This window comes from Tauraco erythrolophus, chromosome 1, assembly GCF_009769465.1.
Source record: "Tauraco erythrolophus isolate bTauEry1 chromosome 1, bTauEry1.pri, whole genome shotgun sequence".
NCBI lineage: Eukaryota > Metazoa > Chordata > Aves > Musophagiformes > Musophagidae > Tauraco > Tauraco erythrolophus.
The window spans coordinates 2,240,281-2,260,340 of record NC_141465.1 but is presented as its reverse complement, the minus strand read 5'-3'; the positions used below and the strand labels follow the sequence as shown (position 1 = coordinate 2,260,340).

The 20,060-nt window shown below is 42.5% G+C and overlaps 1 protein-coding gene across 1 annotated transcript; it reads left to right on the top strand.

The window, feature by feature from the left end:
• Nucleotides 1–8,617: 8,617 nt before the first annotated feature.
• Nucleotides 8,618–9,538, top strand: LOC104374400 (taste receptor type 2 member 40). Its single transcript, XM_009980506.2, has one exon. The coding sequence runs from the start codon at nt 8,618–8,620 to the stop codon at nt 9,536–9,538; it is 921 nt and encodes a 306-aa protein (XP_009978808.1).
• Nucleotides 9,539–20,060: the final 10,522 nt, after the last annotated feature.

The window sequence follows — 20,060 nt, the reverse complement described above, 5'->3', positions numbered from 1 at the left end:
GGGTGGGGAGGTGGGGCCAGACGTCATAAGTAATCCTTATCAGCTGATTCTCTTATCTTTAAGGCACAGATGACAGCTCTGCTCTCTTGAGTCCACGAATTAGTGAGAGGACTGCTGGCTTTTTTCTTGGTGGCACACTCCTTTTCTCTATACAGCTTTTCCAAATGTAACACTGATCATCAGCACATGGAAAAGAATGCGTTGGATATGTCTTCCAGCTGTCACACACAAAAATGTTTAATGGCAATTATCTTTTACGTATGTCTTAGATTTAAATGGATATATGATTCAAAGAAATGTGGAATTATTAAGTGCCTTGATCGGTGTTTGACAGATGTTGTTGCAAGCATTTCTTACACATTCAAGATGGTTAGGAGTCTAGGCAGATTCCAGAAAATTATTTTCTTAATATCTGTCCTGAATTGGGACTTTGATCTTCTGTATTGTGTGAATAGTAAATTCCCTGCAACTGTTTGGTAAGGTGAAGTTTTCCTTTGTCAATTGATATTCCAGCTACGACCTTCCAAAAACATGTATGTATCATAGATGGCACAAAAAATTGCCAGCTTTATGTTATTAAATGAAAAGAAAGAGCATTAGAAAAACATGATGCAGCAATGTTAATGTCACTGCTCATCTTGAAAATTCCTATGGAAAGGTTATCACTTACAAAGAGACTATACTTAGTTTTAAAAATAAACTTGTCTAACTCAAGTTTTTCTACCTCAAATGGTCACTGATGGTACCACCAGCGACCAGTGTGATTTGTGGATTAAAGTAACAAGAAGTAAATCTCACTTCTATAATCTGCCTGCCAAAGACTGGTAAGAGTTTTGGTAACCAGCAAAACGTGAATTTGTTTTGAAAAGATCAGAACACTGTAGCACTGTGAGAGCTTGTGGCTTCACTAGAAAAGGTCAGAAAACTGGAGGCAGAGCGACTTGAGACCATGATGTTTTCCATTGTGGATGGGAGGACCAACAGCAAGATACATTCATTTGATACAACCCAACATTGGAGCTGCTAGTCAGGGATCTAGCAGAGTGTTCTAACTGCCCCGTGGGTGATATAGAGAGATCCCCTCTGGGCCAAAAATGCTCTCAGAGACTCTTAGTCACATACACAGATGGGAACTTTCACTGCTTTTTTTTCCACCAAATACTTGCTCTCTCATCTACTGTCAGTCCATCAGGTACATAGAATCATAGAGTCACAGAATGGTTGAGGCTGGAAGGGACCTTTTAAAGCTCATCTAGTCTAACCTGCCTGCCATGGTCAGGAATGTCTTTCAGTAGATCAGATTGCTTAAAGCCTCATCCAACCTGACCTTAAACACTTGCAGTGGTGGGGCATCCACAACTTCTCTGGGCAACCTGTTCTTCCAACTTCTCTGGGCCACTCATTCAACATCTTTATTCAGGAAAAAGGACAGAAAAGTCACTGATACTTCTTAACCACTAACATCAGTCAAAAGCCTTTAGGTTCAGAGGAGGCAGCAAGAAGGGGAAAGACCAAAGGTTGTAATCACGGACTAGCTCAATGTGTGGTAGTTCAGTTACGTGCTTGAATCTGTTAAAGATGATGAGAAAAAAAAGTGGGATAGCACAACCTGTGTGGGTCCTTCAAACTGAAGATTCATTAGTCCATTCAAAAGGAAGAGTATATTCAGACCTGGAAACCAAGCAGGTAGGATGTATGCAAGGTACGTGAATCGGGAAGTGGACAGGAAGGGTAGCCCTGATCATAGAAAAGGGGTTGGTTTCAGGTATAGAGAAGGGAAGTGAGAATGAAGACAGGAGGGTAGAGAATATTAAGCAAGAAAGCCAGAAGAATGGGAAAAAATTGAAAGTAAGAATGGCAGAAAAACACATTGAAGCTGAAACTACAAAACACCCATCCTTCTTGAGTTTCCCTGGGTATGATCCTGCCCACAGGAATGTCTTATATTATCTTCTGTGTTACTTTAATATCTTATTTTATTGCTTCACTAGGCAAAACCTCTAAAAATAAAAAGGATTAATCGTAACAGGTTGCCCAGAGAAGCTGTGGCTGCTCCATCCCTGGCAGTGTTCCAGGCCAGGTTGGATGAGGCTTTGGGCAACCTGGTGTAGTGGAGGGTGTCCCTGCCCATGGCAGGGGGGTTGGAACTAGATGATTTTTGAGGTCCCTTCCAACTCTAACCATTCTATGATTCTATAATATCACTTCAGGCTATTGTTAATGATTTTGTAGTTTGTTGCAGTTACTGTACTAGTGAGAACAAATTTTTTTCTATGCAACAGGGCAAAAATTTATATTAAAAAACAAGATTTTTTGTAGTTGTGTATCTTTTTACACATTCAGACGTCAACTGTGAAACCATCCCCTGAGGCCTTGTTTTCCATTCAGAAAAGGAAACCGTAGCCTCTGAAACTTTTATTTAAAATGAAGGAGAGCAAGAAATAATAAACACATAATCCCTGAATAAGCAGATACACTTAGCATGCCTCCTCAATAGCAGGCTGCTCTAAGGACAAAATAGATACTTGCCCCTATAAAGTTGCTGGAAAGTTAAAAATGCAGTAGATAAAAATAAAAAATATTGTGGTTCGAGCTACAGACAGAGAAACTAAATGAAGAAATAGACAAATGAAAGGTCTGAGCCCAGCAGGCTGCCAGAGAATCTTTATTAGAAGTGAGTGTGTACCAACTCTCTTCTTTCTTCTTCACAGTGTGCCACCTTCCAAAATACATCCTAGAAAACCATTTTCCATAGTTCTCTAAAGTACTGGCGAACTACTTTGGCTTTTACAATTGCTTGCAGGCTGATTTACAAGGATATTTGCTCTAAAATTCTGACGAATCAGTAGAACAAAAAATCCCCTTTCACATTCAACATGATCAAAAGTGGTGAATTTGATGCAACAAAAGCTCCATGTCCTGTGTCTTCCATTAGCCCTGCAGACCCAACCGAGATGAGAAGACAGCCTTGCACGAGATGTGGAGTTGCTCCTGGTATCTACTTATGGCAAACTGGGAGTAAGTTCTGTGCTTGGCAACAGTAAAATAGAACCAAGCCCGATAACCTCAACCATGGGTGGTAATGGGTGAGGTGAAAAGGGCTTTGAATTTCAGAGATCGGGGGGCTGACAAACAGGATCAATCATATTTCACACGCAGTGTGATAGCTCGATGTGGGGGGGTGTTCTGGTGGCAGGGGAGGGGATTTGCTCCCTGTGCCACCAGATCTGAGTCCCATCCCCCCGGGGGGTTGCGCCAAATCGGCGCCTCTGCGAATTGCCCTATTTAAGTTGGGACAAAGGGGCGGGAAAAGGGCTTTTGCCCAGGAGCGAGAAGAGGGGCGGGGGGCGCTGCTCGGGCCCGGGCCGGCGCCATGTGCTCAAGATGGCGCCGGGGAACTGCATGGGGGGCTTGGGAAGTGCCTCGCTCCCGGGGTGCCCGCCGGGCCGAGCTTCCCCTGAGAGGATTAATATCTAAGAGAAAACAGCCACAGCGACCAGGTCAGTCAGGATGGAGCAGGAGGAGGTGTGCTGGAGCTGAGGTTTCCCTTGCAATCGGTGTGAAGATGGCGGGCGGCCCCCCTGCAGCCAGGGTGTGCTCAGCGGAGCAGAGACCCACTCGTGGCCCGTGGAGAAACCCACGTCGGGAAGGAGATGCCTGAGCCCAGGAGAGGCCGTGGAGCAGGGGATGCACGACAAGGTACTGTTAATAATGGGGCATGGAATGCACGACGAGGTTGTGGAGGCATCTGGAGACCGTGGGACGACCCACGCCGACGCGAGTGGCAGCAGCTCCCTAAGAGGCCGAGACTGGTAAAGCCCGAACTGGTACAATCCATGGGGAAGGATTGCAATCCTGCGGGCAGGGCTTACGTTGGAAAAGTTTGGGGATTTTTTCCTCGTGAGTAGGGGATCCACTGAATCAAGGGAAAAATGGTGTAAGGACTCCTCCTCCGTTAAGAAAGGAGCGGCAGTGAACAACATGGATGAACTGACCTGCACTCCCCATTCCCTGTCCCCCTGCGCCGCCGGGGGGGAGGTAGAGCCGGGAACGAAAGGAAACAGGGTGGGGAGGTGTTGTTTTAAGATCTGGCCTTGTTTTTCTTTCTCCTCTCAAGCAACCGTTTTCGCTCCCTTGTGTCTCCTGTTAAGTAACTGTTAATAAATTCTTTTGTTTTAAGAAGAAAGCCGGAGTCATGTTTTGCCCGGGACCATGGTTGGTGAGTGCTCCCTCTCGGTTCTTGTCTCGACCCTCAGTCCAAAAACCACGACACGCAGCTTGTGTTCTTCTGATGCAGAATCACTTGAGTCGTGACTGTTAAAATGAATAGTCACCAATAGTGAACAGTCAACAATGCTTATGAAATGCAAAAGGGATTGACATATTTTTTTTTAAAAAAGTGATCTCTCCTGAGCAGAACCCTCAATTTCTTTGATCTCCATTTCTATTAAATTTTCATTTTATATCTTCTCAGCCTTTTCATCCTGCTCAACATCTCCAGCCGTTGCACTGTTTCAGTAGTTAAGGCCGAAACTCAGAATTCTGGAGATTTCAGGTTCCACTCCTGTCTTTGATGTAATTTATGGGTTTGAGTCATCTGCTGATTTACCAGTGCATCTGTAACATGGAGTTGTTGTGTCTGCCCAGCAATGGGGTATATTTTGAAATTAATTAAATAATTTTCTGTGTGACTATGAGGTATTATGAAGTGCCAAAGACATAAAGTCAAAAAACAAACTCCATAAAGTACATGGAGAAAAGTTTATTCCTGTATCTTCAACGTTATATTTTGCATGTGCCAGCCCTTTTGCAGATTTCTTCTCTCTAAACCAAACAAGGCTGGTGCTTCCAATTTTTGCAATTTTTTAGAATTTTCACAGTTCTGCAACACAACCTTAGTAGAGCTACACAGAACAGTACAACAAACAAAAATTGCTGTTTGTATATCCCAGCATGCTATTTGTCTGTTTTACAGTTGTCTTCACAACAAAATACGGGGGTTATATTGATCACGTGTGACATCTGTGTGTACCTAGGATCCTACAAGCAGTTTGCCTCTATGTTCTTCTTACCTAAACCTACTTACAGACTTGTCAGCACTACCACTCCTGATGTGATGACCGTGGTTGCAACCCTTAGATATCGTTGCGCTTTGGGGTGGAGGCTGACAGGCACTTCACTTAGCAGGCATCCCTGCGGAGATGATGATGATGGAGTGTGTCTCAACCCATATAGAATCATAGAATCACAGAATGGTTTGGGTTGGAAGGGACCTCAAAGACCATCCAGTTCCAACCCCCCTGCCATGGGCAGGGACACCCTCCATTACACCAGGTTGCCCAAAACCTCATCCAGCCTGGCCTTGAACACTTCCAGGGATGGGGCAGCCACAACTTCTCTGGGCAACCTGTGCCAGTGCCTCACCACCTTTAGAGTGAAAAGTTTCTTCTTTATATCCAATCTAAATCTGCCCTTTTTCAGTTTAAAGCCATTGCCCCTTGTCCTATCACTACACACACTTGTAAAAATTCCCTCTCCAGCTTTCCTGTAGCCCCTTTAAGTACTGGAAAGCTGCAATAAGGTCACCCTATGCAGGCATCTACCTTTCCTCCTTCCACGCAGGGCCTGTATGTGGCAGGAAGAGTGACACTCATCCTTGGTCTCTACCTGAGCTATGCTGCAGCCGTGCCTGTGCCTTTACACATGCTTAGCTGATCTGGATACTGATCCTGACCTGCAGACTTGAATTCCTGGCTTGATTTTGGACGTGCTTTATCACTATGGACTTGTCTGCCGATCACCGGGCTGCTGGCTGACCCTAGTTACCATCACAGAGCTTATCTGCTATCCCTGCTCATATGCTGTGGGGCTGCGTGCCTAACAGCGCTCTTACTGTTCCTGCCTGCCTTGTGGTGATGCTACCTCCTCACTCACTTTCCCTTATAGAACAGCTCCTCCTGCTGCTCCTTGACACGCATGGCCATTGTAATCTATACTTCATATATCCCTCTGGGTTTGCAGCATGTTGAGTAGCTTTTGAAATCGATGTACTGATAGCAGCTTCTCTATAAACAGCATATGGGGATATGTACTTTGTTAATTGTCTCTGTGAAGATGTGGAGTTCAGGCTCAGCTAACACCCATCTGACCTCTGTGATGTTGTTTTTGGCTGCTGGGTAAACAGTCTGGAAGATAACTTGGGAGATCTCCATCTTCATCTTCACTAAAGACTCCAAAATGACTGTCTTGAAATCAACGTCAATATGGTAAGGCTGCACAACGCAATGGAGGACGTTCTTCATAGGTGTTGGCACTCAAAATGTGATACAGTGACAGGCACTAGGTCACAGGAGCTCACTTTGCCCCTTCCTGGAGAAAACGATTGGTCCAGTACCTTCTAGATAATTCCTGAGCATGAAAATACATGAGAATTAATTGAGAATACAGCAGCAGTAGGATCAAAACCAGTGGTCAGAATGGCAGCAATATCAGTCAGGTTGTCAGTTAGTTGCCAGACAGTGTAGACTTGGCCTGACTTTTGAGATGTGCAACAAGTATCTCCATGTGAGTCGCTCCAGGTCTCTTAGCAATGGGAACAAAGATCATTCCCTGGAATGGGTTGCCAGAACAATACAAAGTTGCATGAAACAACTGCAAATCTGCAGTTTAATTGTTACACATGGGATGAATATTAACATACTAATAGTCTACCAAAACTAAATTAAGAGTAATTTTTGTAAGCAATTTGCTGACCTGATCTGTGTCCAATTGTATAATTGTAAAACCAGCTTGTGCCATTAGGACAGTACTGCGTTACGTCAGTAGCTACTAACAGATGTTAGTACATTGCTGCATAATTTCATTGTTACAGAATTGTAAGATCACCCCGGAGCCTTCTCTTCTCCAGGCTGAACAGCCCCAACTCTCCCAGCCTGTCTCCAGAGCAGAGGTGCTCCAGCCCTCGGATCATCTTCATGGCCTCCTCTGGCCCCGCTCCAACAGCTCCATGTCCTTCTTGTGTTGGGGACCCCAGAGCTGAACGCAGCACTGCAGGGGGGTCTCAGGAGAGCAGAGCAGAGGGGCAGAATCCCCTCCCTCGCCCTGCTGCCTACGCTGCTCTTCGTGCAGCCCAGGACACGGTTGGCTTTCTGGGCTGCCAGCGCATGGTGCTGGCTCATGTTGAGCTTCTCATCAACCAACATGCTCAAGACCTTCTTCTCAGGGCTGTCCATGTGCAGGACCTTGCGCTTGGCCTTATCGAACTTCATGGCTCACACAGGCCCACCTCTCCAGCCTGTCAAGGTCCCTCTGGATGGCATCCCTTCCCTCAGGCATGTTGACCACACCACACAGCTTGGTGTTGTCAGCAAAACCAACTGAGGGTGCACTCAACCCTACTGTCCATGTTTGTCACCAATGAAGATGTTAAACAGCACCAGTGCCAATAACAGTCCCTGAGGAACACCACTCGTCACTGTTCTCCACTTGGACATCGAGCCGTTGACCACAACTCTTTGAGTGTGACCATCCAACCAATTCCTTATCCACTGAGTTGTCCATCCATCAAATCCATGTCTCTCCAATTTAGAGACAAGGATGTCATGTGGGACAGTGTCAAATGGTTTGGACAAGTCCGGATAGACGATGGTCAGCAAGAGCAAAAGGAAGGAGCTGCCAATCAGTGTAAACCACACCTTTCTCTTCAGTTGGCTTTGGTGGGATTGATTCTTAAAGGTTTAGTTAAGCTACTGGTTACAGAACTTTAATGCTTAGGGGCTAGGGCTTCTCACTGGTCAATACATAAAAAATCCACCATAGATTCAGGAAAAGAAAAAAAAAAAAGACTGTAAAAAAAGTGTACTAAAGCATCCAGTTCCCTGATGGTTGGGATGCTCTCCGCAGACAACACTAGCTATTCCATTATAAGTCCACAAGTGGAGTTAAACCAAGGTCTGAATCCTTTGTTTCGCTAGGAAAAATCAAGCGTATGGCAGCCAAGCTGTGAATGTCTTTTCTGGAAACCCAGGAGCCACAGTGGGAACGCTTGCCAAACAGTTGCAGGAATGAGGGAAGAGGAAGAATGTTAACTGCATCATGGCCAGGGGTGGAAATCAGATCAGGCTCCTTTAGGCATTTGTGTACAGAATTTAGTTCATTGTGTATTTTCTGAAAATGTCATGTATTTCTCGCGCTTTCTGATATTGAGATTATCTTTCCCCGCACATAAGGGTATGGGGCCCAATCCTAGCATGAGAGAGGACACACACATTTGGAACTCTTCTCCATCTTTGCATACATAAACTCAAGACTGGACTACAAAACATTTTTTAAAAATGCATCTGAGCCCTTTAAATGCAAATCCTTTCTTTGAATGGAAAAGATTGTAATTGAATCTTTCCCCAATTTGCATGCTTAGAGAAAGCAGCTGAGCTATTAATCATCAAAAAATGTAAAATATCCTAAATATTAAATGACTTATTTTGATACTTCTTTCCTCTGAGGTAAGCAGGTGAGCATGTGCTGCTAAGAGCTAGTTGGGATTGGCACTGCCCTGCAAATCTAAGGCTTTCAGGAGCCCATGGAAAGCTGAGTAGACATTGTGAGTTCTTGAGTTGCTATGTTCACGTTATTTTCTCTCTTTTTTGTAACAATTGCTATAATCGAATCCATGGCAGGACTTCTAGGAAATGGAACTATCCTGGCTGTCAGTTCAACGAGCTGCATCAGGAGGAAAATATTTTCTTCGTATGATATGATTATGATCTTTCTGAGTTTATCCAGATTCTTTTTGCAGTCCTGGATGATGCTGGATTTGTTTGTAAATCTACTTTGTGAAACTTCCTACTATGAAGAAAATTTGTTCGCAATTTTCAAGGCAGTTTTTATGTTTTTGAACAACTCCAGCCTCTGGTTTGCTGCCTGGCTTAGTGTCTTCTATTGTACCAAGGTTGCTAGTTTTTCTCAGTCTTTCTTCATCTGGCTGAAGCAAAGAATTTCCAGTCTCGTGCCCTGGATGCTGCTAACGTCATCCTTTTTCTCCTTTGCAACCTCTCTTCCTTTCGCCTGGGATGTCTACAACGTGCACAAGAACTTCACTGCTCCTTCAAGCGTGACAAACTCTTCAGAAAAAAGAGTCACAATGAAAGCTAGCTGGTTTTTATTTATTCTTCTCTGTAATGCTGGTGTGACTTTGCCTTTAATAGTGTTTGTTGTTTCAAGTATCTTGCTGATTAGGTCTCTGTGGATACACACCAGGCAGATGCAAAACAATGCAACTGGCTTTAAGGATCCCAGCCTAGTGGCCCATACTGATGCCATCAAGTCACTCTTCTCCTTCTTTATCCTCTATGTTACCTATTTTATTTGTTTGATTCTCAATTTATGCGACATTTTTTCACCTTTAAGCGTTGAGGAAGCCATATGTGTAACTGTAATGGCTGCTTGTCCTGCAGGACACTCTATCATCTTAATCTGGAGCAACCCCAAATTTCGGGAGCTGCCAGCTAGGATTTTGCACCAACTGTCATGTCAGAACTAGATCCATGTAATAGATGCTCAGCTAGCCTGGGCTTTGTAGTTTAGATCCGAATTAATTAAATTGAAGTCACCAGAGGTATAAAATAATAGAATGGGTAGATTAGATGATAATAATAGAATGAATGAGTAGATTATGGCCCTGATCTGGAATCATGATCATGGAATCCTAGTGATAGGACAAGGGGCAATGGCTTTAAACTGAAAGAGAGGAGATTTAGATTGGATCTAAGGAAGAAATTTTTCACTCTGAGGCTGGTGAGGCACTGGCACAGGTTGCCCAGAGAAGTTGTGTCTGCCCCATCCCTGGAAGTGTTCCAGGCCAGGTTGGATGAGGCTTTGGGCAACCTGGTGTAGTGGAGGGTGTCCCTGCCCATGGCAGGGGGGTTGGAACTGGATGATCTTTGAGGTCCCTTCCGACCCAAACCATTCTGTGATTCTATGATTATGGCCCTGATCTGGAATCATGAAGAAGCTGGGAATTTGCTTTACTTGAATGTGATTCTTGTAATGAAGAATTCTGTAAGTTCTCTCCTATTTCAAAATATGATTGCCTGCAGATTATAAGTACTGTACTTGCTGTACTTTCTTTGGAAATCACCACTGTTTCCCTAAGACTGCAGAAAAGCAAGGCCAAGACCCAGACAATAATGTAACCACTTGAAATTATTTAAGTTACAAATCAGACTCTCATGATACTGACAGAACAGACCTGCTTAAGCATAGGCATGCTCAAATTTTGTATGTGAATATGAAGCTTGACAGCTGTTCCGGGTTAGTACAAGCACAGTGAGGATGCTAAGGAATTCCCAAGAATTTGAGAATTTCTTACTGATTATTTTTGACTGCTTGTTGATTCTGTAAGTAAAAGAATATTTGTTGACTCTAAAAGCATCTGTAAGATTTCAATATGATTCAATAAAGAATGACAAAGCCTTTTGAGCTTCCTGCTGTTGCTGAACTAGTAATCAATGTCTGTATTCCTAACAAAAAGATGCAATGGAAGACTCTCCAAAATCCTATGATTAGAGCTAATAGGAAAAAGAATTTTCTTAATATCGGATTTTTCTGAAGAATAAATTGAAAGATTAGAATTTCAAGTTTTGTTATGGACAATAGATTCCTCAAATCAGGTATTGTCAAATGTAATTAAATTACTAAAATATTAAAATTAATTAAGTAGTATTATTGAGAAAATTGTTCACCAATATTTAAATATATGGCTTGAAATTCTCTTCAAAAGTTTCTAGAAATTGCACATCTCTGTGAAGTGTCTCAATTTTGACAAGTTGTGTCCTGTGATTTTTTTTCTACACAGGAATTCCTTCAACTTTAGAAATAATTTACAATGTCCTGGACAAATCACACATTTTGGCAGAGCCCAAAGCTCAGCACATTACTCTTACATCAGGACTGGAACTTTATGACCCTTTTCAGTTGCAGTAGGAGTTCACTTTCTTTTAAAATGATCACCACTGAAATATAAATGGCTTGAGCCTTGTGTCGAGTAAGAACATTCTGATTTAAAATATCTGATTTTGATGGTGTCACAGTCAATCTATTTGAAGCAATGTGTCTGTATTTAAACTAAGTTTGTGCCAACATTGCGTTTTTAACAAGATTTAAAAATCTTTAAAATCCCAACTATTTGCTCTTAGAGGTACTGGCAGCTGTATTTAAAATCCAGTATGGTAAATTAAATCAGGGCACAGCAAAATTCAAAGCTCATCCTGTTCTAACACTAGCAGAATGAGATGATACCAATCATGTTGTCTTGTAGCTCTTCTCATTAAGGATCTAGAAAGAAAATTACAAGATTTTCTAGGAAACTGCTCAAATGCAGCATAAAACAAAGATGCCAACATTTGAAACAAAGCTCTTTTCCACTAAAGAGACTTTTCTGGTTTAATCAGAAGCCTTTCTTTTTGCCTGAGGAGGAAATTCCTTGTAAACTATTATGTTTAATTTCTATTCTCTGAAGGAGAAGCGTTATAAACCTGCAACATTGTGACTGTATTTTAACAAGGCATATGGCCTTTAGATTCCTTGTGATGGACAAACAGAAAATTAATTCTGTTATGGGACTGCCTGGGACCGTGGACTGATGAAGCCATACACAGAAAAGGCCCTGAACAAAATGGTTAAGGAAAGGGGTCACAGTCAGAACTTCAGGTTTGTGATAAATCAATATATTGTATTAAAGTAGCCCGTAGATGACTGATAAATCATGAAATCCTTCATCACGATAAAAAATCATCGATCGGGTACTTCAGAGAAAAAAGGACAGGAGCCCTCATTTGTTTTCTACATCACAACCTGGCCTCTTTTCCAAGTAACGAGTCAGTAATTCGACTCTAGTCGTTAGCTCAAGGCAAGAAATGCAAAGATGCACCATGTAATTGCCAGGTGACTACAGGACCCTTCTCCGATTTGCATACTCGCAAGCACAGCTGCAATTTTTACAACTGAAATTTTGAAAAACCTGCGACGGACTCTTTATTTTCAATGCCTGTCGATTGAAAACACGATTTTAAGAAACGGGAAAATCTATCAATAGTCCATAGATACAGCTCATTCCTCACGCACCTTCCCGAAATGAGCACTGTGTGGGCACACCAAGGCACACAGTTGGCAACCAGGAATCTCGGATGCTCGTTCTTTGTACCTCTGCATGTGCTTATAAAAATGAAAGGCAGGATTTTTTCAACATTAAACTGGATGGCTACTTTAACCAAAATATACATCTTTCGAAAGGGCACGTTTTCTTCATTACATTTCATTTTCTTTCGTCTTCGTGTGGGTTAATTTGTGGAGATATGGAAATGCAACTGTTACTTGTGTCTGAAACAGCATATCTGATATGGCAGATTGCAAGAATCATAGAATCATAGAATCATAGAATGGTTAGGGCTGGAAGGGACCTTCAAAGGCCATCTAGTCCAACCCCCCTGCAAGGAACAGGGATATCTCCAACTAGATCAGGTTGCTCAGGGCCTTGTCCAACCTGGCCTTGAACGTCTCCAGGGATGGAGCATCCACCACCTCTCTGGGCAACCTGTTCCAGTGTTCTACAACTCTCATGGTAAAAAATTTTTTCCTAATATCCAATCTGAATCTACCTCCCTCTATTTTAAAACCGTTACCCCTTGTCCTATCACAACAGGCCCTCCTGAACAGCCTCTCCCCATCTTTCTTGTAGGCCCATTGAGGTACTGGAAGACCGCTAGAAGGTCACCCCGGAGCCTCCTCTTCTCACGGCTGAACAGCCCCAACACTTTCAGCCTGTCCTCATAGGAAAGGTGCTCCAGCCCTTTTATCATCTTCATGGCCCTCCTCTGGACCCTTTCCAACTGGTCCATGTCCTTCTCATGTTGGGGGCTCCCACAAGCCCAATTTTGCTGTTTATTTAGGCCAATTCACCGAGCTCTCTTTGCATCCACGTTCTTACTTTTTACTTAAGTAGTGAAACCCCTTAGAACAGTATCTTTGTTGCATGATTGGGCTTTTACAATCCAAGATTTCTCTCCTGAGCTAAGAGAAATGGAAAATCCTGTTGCATCTTTGAGGTTTTCCTTAGAGATCCACAACTTTATCTCTATCTGGGAAGGTATTTTAAGAGCAGTGCTAGCATCCTGATTTTAGTTTGATTAATGCCTGTACACAGATGGTACCTGTGAAAGGTGATAAATAATTTAAAGATAGCATCTTGAAAATACGACTAATATGTGCTGTGTATAATATAAAAATACATAAACCACAAAAGATTAGTCAAAAGAGATGGATCACACTTGAAGCCCAAATTTTCAATGCTGAAATTATATCCTTTAAAAGACATAAGCATTCTTCTGTTCTCCAAACTTCAAAATTTAAGGATTCAATCAGACATACACAATAGGTGCATTTAAAACTCTCAAATAGAATTTCTCCTTCTGTATAGTGATACATGTGACATTAGGGTTATTGCAAATTCCACGTTCCTTGACAGAAGATTATGCCATGGAGAAACCCAGAACACAAACAGTATTTACTTTAATGTCTTTTATTAATTGTTTTTCTATTTTATTAGAATATATTTTTCTTTAATAGATAGCTAGTCATACAATGCTTACATTTACCTCCTTATACAGTTCCCTCTCTCCCTCTCACACAGAACAATTTTATGGTGTAGTAATGTTATTTTTTTGCAAGGTCTTGTGCTAGAACAGTAAGCATGAAGGGATGCTCAGATCTTTTTTGTAATCTTCCTTCCCAGTCCTTTGACTTCCTTTAAATGCATTTTCTTTCCTACAGTACCAGATATAATTGTGGGTTTTTTCCCTATTTCTCCTGCACGAGTAAGATGCACTCACACACTCTTGATGTAATAACAAAAGGAATACAGAATTAAAGTGTTAGCAATAATCAATCACTAGCACTGGAGGAAGAACATATGCAAACACTGTGAGCAGCAGTAGAAACCTGATTATTGACTGATTTGCATCCCTGGGATCACCGTCTGAAATAATTTTATTCAGCTAGAACTGAGTTATTTTCATTCTCACTCTTTCTGAATTTTTCATTGATACCTAGGGGAAAAAAAAAATCCTGAAGAATAGATGTATATTCATGCTCTAGTAAAATTCCAGCTGGAACCCCAGCCTTTGGAGTTTATCTGTGAAAGGGCTTCCTCCAGTTTCTGAAATTCCCTTCAAAATTGCTTCTGCAGAGTAACTTCCTGTTTTCCCTAACACATCCTGAATGTTTACTTCAAATTAGTAAGTACAAATCTGTTAAGGATATCTGGCTAAGGGCTATACAAATACCCAGAAAACAATGAATCAGAAGAGCAGCACAAACCAAGAACTCGACCAGCAGACCCCTCTGAATCAACTACTCCTAAACCCATTGACGATGACTGGTTTAGTCATTGCCCCTGTTGTAAAACACTCTGGTGATTCGATTCTCTCCAGAAGGCAGGAGAAATGAAGGCAGACTACTGCATAAAAAAACGTACAGAAGTTAAAACGGGGAGCTGGGGGGAAGAGGAGAATTTTGAGAATGTAGAGGATGAATTACGGGATGTTTACAGGGAACGGGAAGGATCATGTTATGGAGGAAAATGGAGAAATTGGGGAAGGGGAATATAAGAGATGCCATTACACACGAGCAGTAAACTTGTCTGGCCAGTCCCTGCACCTTATCACTACAGGCTGTCCTTCTTATGAAATTCTAAGTCTTCTTATGAAATTCTAAGTCTTCTTATGAAATTCTAACTGCTTCCATGTGAGGATGCTCTCTTGTTTCTTCTGTGCGTGTGGTCTGCCAGCAAACTTCAAGCTGGACTCACTGGTGAGTAGAGTAAGAAGTTTAGGAGCCAGGTACTGGAGAACCTGAGGGTCCGGAGGCCAGCTGCCAGAGAGACCTGATCCACTGTTTTTAATCTGCACCTTCAAATTCAGGGATGAAAAGTTAAAAAATTTAGAGAAAAAGCTTACAAACCTTATCTCACGGCGAGGGACAAACACAGGTATGTTCACATCAGCTCCGTCCTGTTGAAACTCGAAAGAATCATTTTGATCTTCAGAATTGAGATCCTGGCATTTAATTACAAACTACAGGTGACCTCACAATTCTCTGAAACTTTTCAGAAGTCATTGAATCAGTTGTTCTGTCCTTAATTGATTGCATGCTCACCATGAAATCCTGGACAGTTACCTCAAGTTAATTTTGCCATACATGGCTTCAATAAATAGTGATTTCATTGCCACTTGGAATTAATAAAAACTGGAGGGGGGAAAATTAACAAAAAATCATAATAAAGGTTTTTATACATTTTTTTTTATTTTAAGGAAAAATGGTACAGAAAGAAATAACAGTGGCAAAAAGAAACCACCAAAGTTTCCATGTATAAATTAAAATGCCTCAGAGAAAGTGCACTGAAAAGAGCTGCCTTAGACCACAGTTCAAAGAAGTCACTAAAAATTACTTTCAATTTGTTAACTCTTGGAGACAGAGACACTCAATGAATTGTAAGATCAAAATACAGTTTATTCTGGAACTGAATGACATTGTAACTTTTCTTACAATATAAATCATATTGGCTTGCACTTGAGCCCTTCCTGAAAACAAATTTTGACAAAAATATATATATATATGTCTTTAAAATATGCTTTCCTCAAGCCATACTTTTATTGGAAAATAAAAATCTTTTTGAAGGTTTTGAAAAATATCTTCAGAAATATTCAGAAAAGTAAATACCACTCCAGCTGACTTCATTTCAGATGTTTGTTTAAACCATTGTCAGTTTGAGATACAGAGATTAGTCCTTCACAAAGATCAGGTTTAACTTAACCACAGGATACATCTCATTTCTCTGAAACTCAAAATCCCAGTTAGCCCAGTAAGGAAGTGGTTTCCTTCCTAACTGCTTGTTTTCCTTCAGACACCCTGATCTTTACCTTAGCACTGAGCGTGTTAGCTCCATCTCTTAGCTCCATCTCTCTTTTCTTTCAAGATAACAGCAGTTCAAAGACACATATACTTATAAAGCCCCAAGACAAGCTTTGAAGCCTGTGTTAACTTTGAAGGACAAGATGTCTTTGTGTGTGTTTATCTTCCTGACCCACTTTCGTAGACGTATGGGACTGAAGGTCTTAAGACCTGGAGGAGGCTTTTAGAAACGTGTACAACCTTCTGTACAAAAGACTTCTTATCCTGATTTAAATTCATTTAATGGCACTGTAGGAAAACATCTAAGAATTTGGTTTTACCTGTAAGCCTGGTAGTTTGAAAGGTTACTAGAAGCCCTTACTGATGTCAGTCTCTGTAGTTCCAACTCTAGTACATCCTTTTGGTTACATGTGACCAGTTTGGTCACAGTTTACTGGAGAAAATACTCTGTGGAGTGATCTTAATACCTCTGTCTGTACTGTAAATTCTCGACTGATACAGCCCAGAATTGCATTGCCCTTTTTTAACAGCGACATGGTTCCTGTTCATTGATTACAGAATGACAAGATCTAGGCATTTTTCTTCCTTTTCTGTAGTAATGTATTTCATCCAGTCACCTTACCCTCATCCTTAAGTTACCTCCTTCCTCCTTGGTACTGTTGATGCATCCTAACTTTGCATCATCAGCCCTGATCACTCTTTCCACTGTCTTAAAAGAACACCATGCATGTTTCAGTAGACTATCTTGACCATTGTATTGTCAAAAAAGTACTTTTCTTCTGTATGGAATGGTAACAGCTCTGCTTTTAAAAATATTTCTCCAGAAGGACAATCTGAGAGATTATACAAAGAGCTGTTGGTATCGCAAGGATGTCTTCCTCATGCGAAGAAGAAACAAAAAACCCAACCTCATAACTGAAAAGATTTTGAGTTAAACTCAAAAAACCAAGTCCTAAAATCTATAGTGGAACAGAATTTTGATAGCATTAATGTTGCAGCAGAACTGGGGCATGACATGATCCAGAAAACAGAGGTAAAACCTGAAATTAGGAATGGATAAAAAAAAATAATGCAGATAATTGCGGGAGGGGGGGTGGGGAAGGAAAGGAGATTTAAGAGAAAAGGAAAAATACAGCTCATTGTAGAAGAGGAACTACTAAAGCTTCAAAGAGTTCTCTCTAACACAGAGAACAGAGAGCTTCTTGAATATTTAAAGTATGCCTTCCATCTCTGCTACACATACAAGCAGAAATAAATCATCATACTAAATCCAGCGTAGCTTTCTGTGTCCCCGATTCACATGAACCAAATTTTTTGAGCAGCCAAAACCAGGACAGTTTGCTTGCTTACTGTGAAGTGCAGGGTCCCTCCTCTCTCTCCAGCAGCTGAAGAGCTCCCTCATCTTCTTGACACCTACCAGGACTCATCCCCATGGCAGCATGGGCAATCCCTCCCCATACACACGAATATGAGATATCTAGAGTAGGAAGTCAGCAAGAAAAGTCCTTCCTTGCAGTCTGCCAAAAATTTTCTTTCTAAAAGAGTTTTCAAGACCTGGCAGTACAGAGCTGTCTAGTGGGACATCTCTTAGGAAGCAGTTGTAGGGGAGATGGCTAAGACGACCCATGAGCAAGCTCTGTGCTGGGTCACCTGGACTACACGGGTGCCTTTGCAGGATTCCAGGCATGCATATTGATGCAGAGTAAGCAATAAAGGAGGCAGTACAGCGCTTTTTAGAGGATGTGAAAGGAAACATGGAAAACGTGTTAGAGACCATCTTCTGAGAAACAGAGGCGAAGCAGAGAAAGTCATAGTTAGAGGGTTGGGAGAGAACAGGAATGGGTATCACAGCTGTATTGGCACAGACTGTGGTACTACTGCCCAGCAGGTGGACACAAGGAATCTATGGGGACAGGAGACCCAGGACATCAGCAAATCTGCAGGCCACAAAAACCTTGGTGTCTCCATCTTCACTGCTGGCAGGTTTGACCTCTTCATACCAAGAAGCCCTCCTGTCACAAACTGCTTTAAGCTCTACCTCAGGGATTTTCAGGAAAGCTAAAACAGGGATGTTGATGTACGTCATTTCTGAAGCTCCTGCTGCCACAATCTTTGGTAGTTAGTGAACAACAGAGATGCCATTCTTCCAGTACCTCAAGGGGGCCTACAAGAAAGATGGGGAGAGGCTGTTCAGGAGGGCCAGTTGTGATAGGACAAGGGGTAATGGTTTTAAAATAGAGGGAGGTAGATTCAGGTTGGATATTAGGAAAAAATTTTTTACTATGAGAGTTGTAGAACACTGGAACAGGTTACCCAGAGAGGTGGTGGATGCTCCATCCCTGGAGACGTTCAAGGCCTGGTTGGATGAGGCCCTGAGCAACCTGATCTAGTTGGAGATATCCCTGTTCCTTGCAGGGGGGTTGGACTAGATGACCTTTGAAGGTCCCTTCCAGCCCTAACGATTCTATGATTCTATGATTCTATGATCTTCTGCAGCCCTAGGCACATCAGTACTAGACCCTGCCGAACATTTCACACAGAAGATCCAGTGGCAGCCTCAGCAGAAGTTCAGAAGAGGTTGCTTCTCTCAAAAGCACAGGTGAGCTGTTAGACCTGCCATTTTCAGTTTCCTAACTGTTGCTGCAGAGGAGCACGTAGGTCTTGCCAGCCTTGCCATAGCCAGAGGGACAGCCGGAGGGTGGCTCAGGGCACGGGGATGGCAGCATGTGGTGACAAGGGGGCACAGACAGGTGTCATCTCCCTGGGAATTGCCTGGTCTCTCGTGCAGCACCTGGAATCATGTTGGCTGCCTTACTGTGATCGACACATTTGATGGATTGCAATGGCATGAGAGGAAAGCTGCTCCTCCAGGCAGTGGCTTAGGCCAACAGTATCTAGAAAAAAAATATATATATGTATTATATATATATATATAAGCGGGGAGATGATGAATAAAAGGCAGAGTTGCCATCTTTTTTTGCCTGCACCAACCTGCAGCCTCATCAGAACCAATCTGATGTCCACTGAAGAAAATGATAAGTGAAACCAGCTCAGGGATCAAAGGATTGATGGAAAGGTCCGATGCAATCACCAAGGCTGACAGGAGGAGTGGCATGGCAGCACTGCAGAGATAGGACAGTATGAAAGACAGATGCACACTGATTTCCTTGGAGGTCTTACCCACTGCTGCAACGCAGCAAAAGAAGCCTCTTCTCATATATCTGTGAAGGTTGCCAAAGCAGGTTAGGACACTACCTGTATGAATGCATGCACATCTTCTTGCATGTAAAATGATGTTGTGTTTTGTGGAACAGACCATCTTGAGTGCCATCATGTGGCATGTACAGGACAACTAGATGATCAGGCCTGGTCAGCTTGGATATATGAAAGGCAGGTCCTGCTTGATTAACCTGATCTCCTTCTATGACAAGATGACCCGCTTAGTGGAAGAGGGAAAGGCTGTGGATGTTGTTCTTCTGGACTTTAGTAAAGCCTTTGACACCGTTTTCCACAGCATTCTCATGGAGAATTGGCTGCCCATGACTTGGACACGTTTACTCTTTGCCGGGTAAAAAACTGGCTGGATGGCTGGGCCCGAAGAGTTGTGGTGAATGGAGGTAAATCCAGTTGGTGGCCAGCCACAAGTGGTGCTCCTCAGGGCTCAGTATTGGAGCCAGTGCTGTTTAATATCTTTATCAATGATCTTGATGAGGGGATCAAGTGCACCCTCAGTAAGTTTGCAGATGGCACCAAGTTAGGTGGGAGTGTTGATCTGCTTCAGGGTAGAAAGGGTCTTCGAAGGGATCTGGACAGGTTGGATCGATGGGCCATGGCAAACTGTCTGAGATTCAACAAGGCCAAGTGCTGGGTTCTGCACTTGAGTCATAACAGCCCCATGCAATGCTATAAGCTTGGGGAAGAGTGGCTGGAAAGCTTCCTAGCAGAAAAGGACCTGGGGGTGTTGGTCAACAGCCAGCTGAATACGAGCCAGCACTGTGCCCAGGTGGCCAAGAAGGACAGACAAGAAAGACATGGAGGTGCTGGAGCGTGTCCAAAGAAGAGCAACAAAGCGAAAAATGAGCAGCCTCTGGCCAGAC

Coding starts and splice junctions, on each gene's coding strand:
- LOC104374400 (XM_009980506.2), top strand. CDS start 8,618: ATGTTCACGTTATTTTCTCTCTTTTTTGTAACAATTGCTATAATCGAA.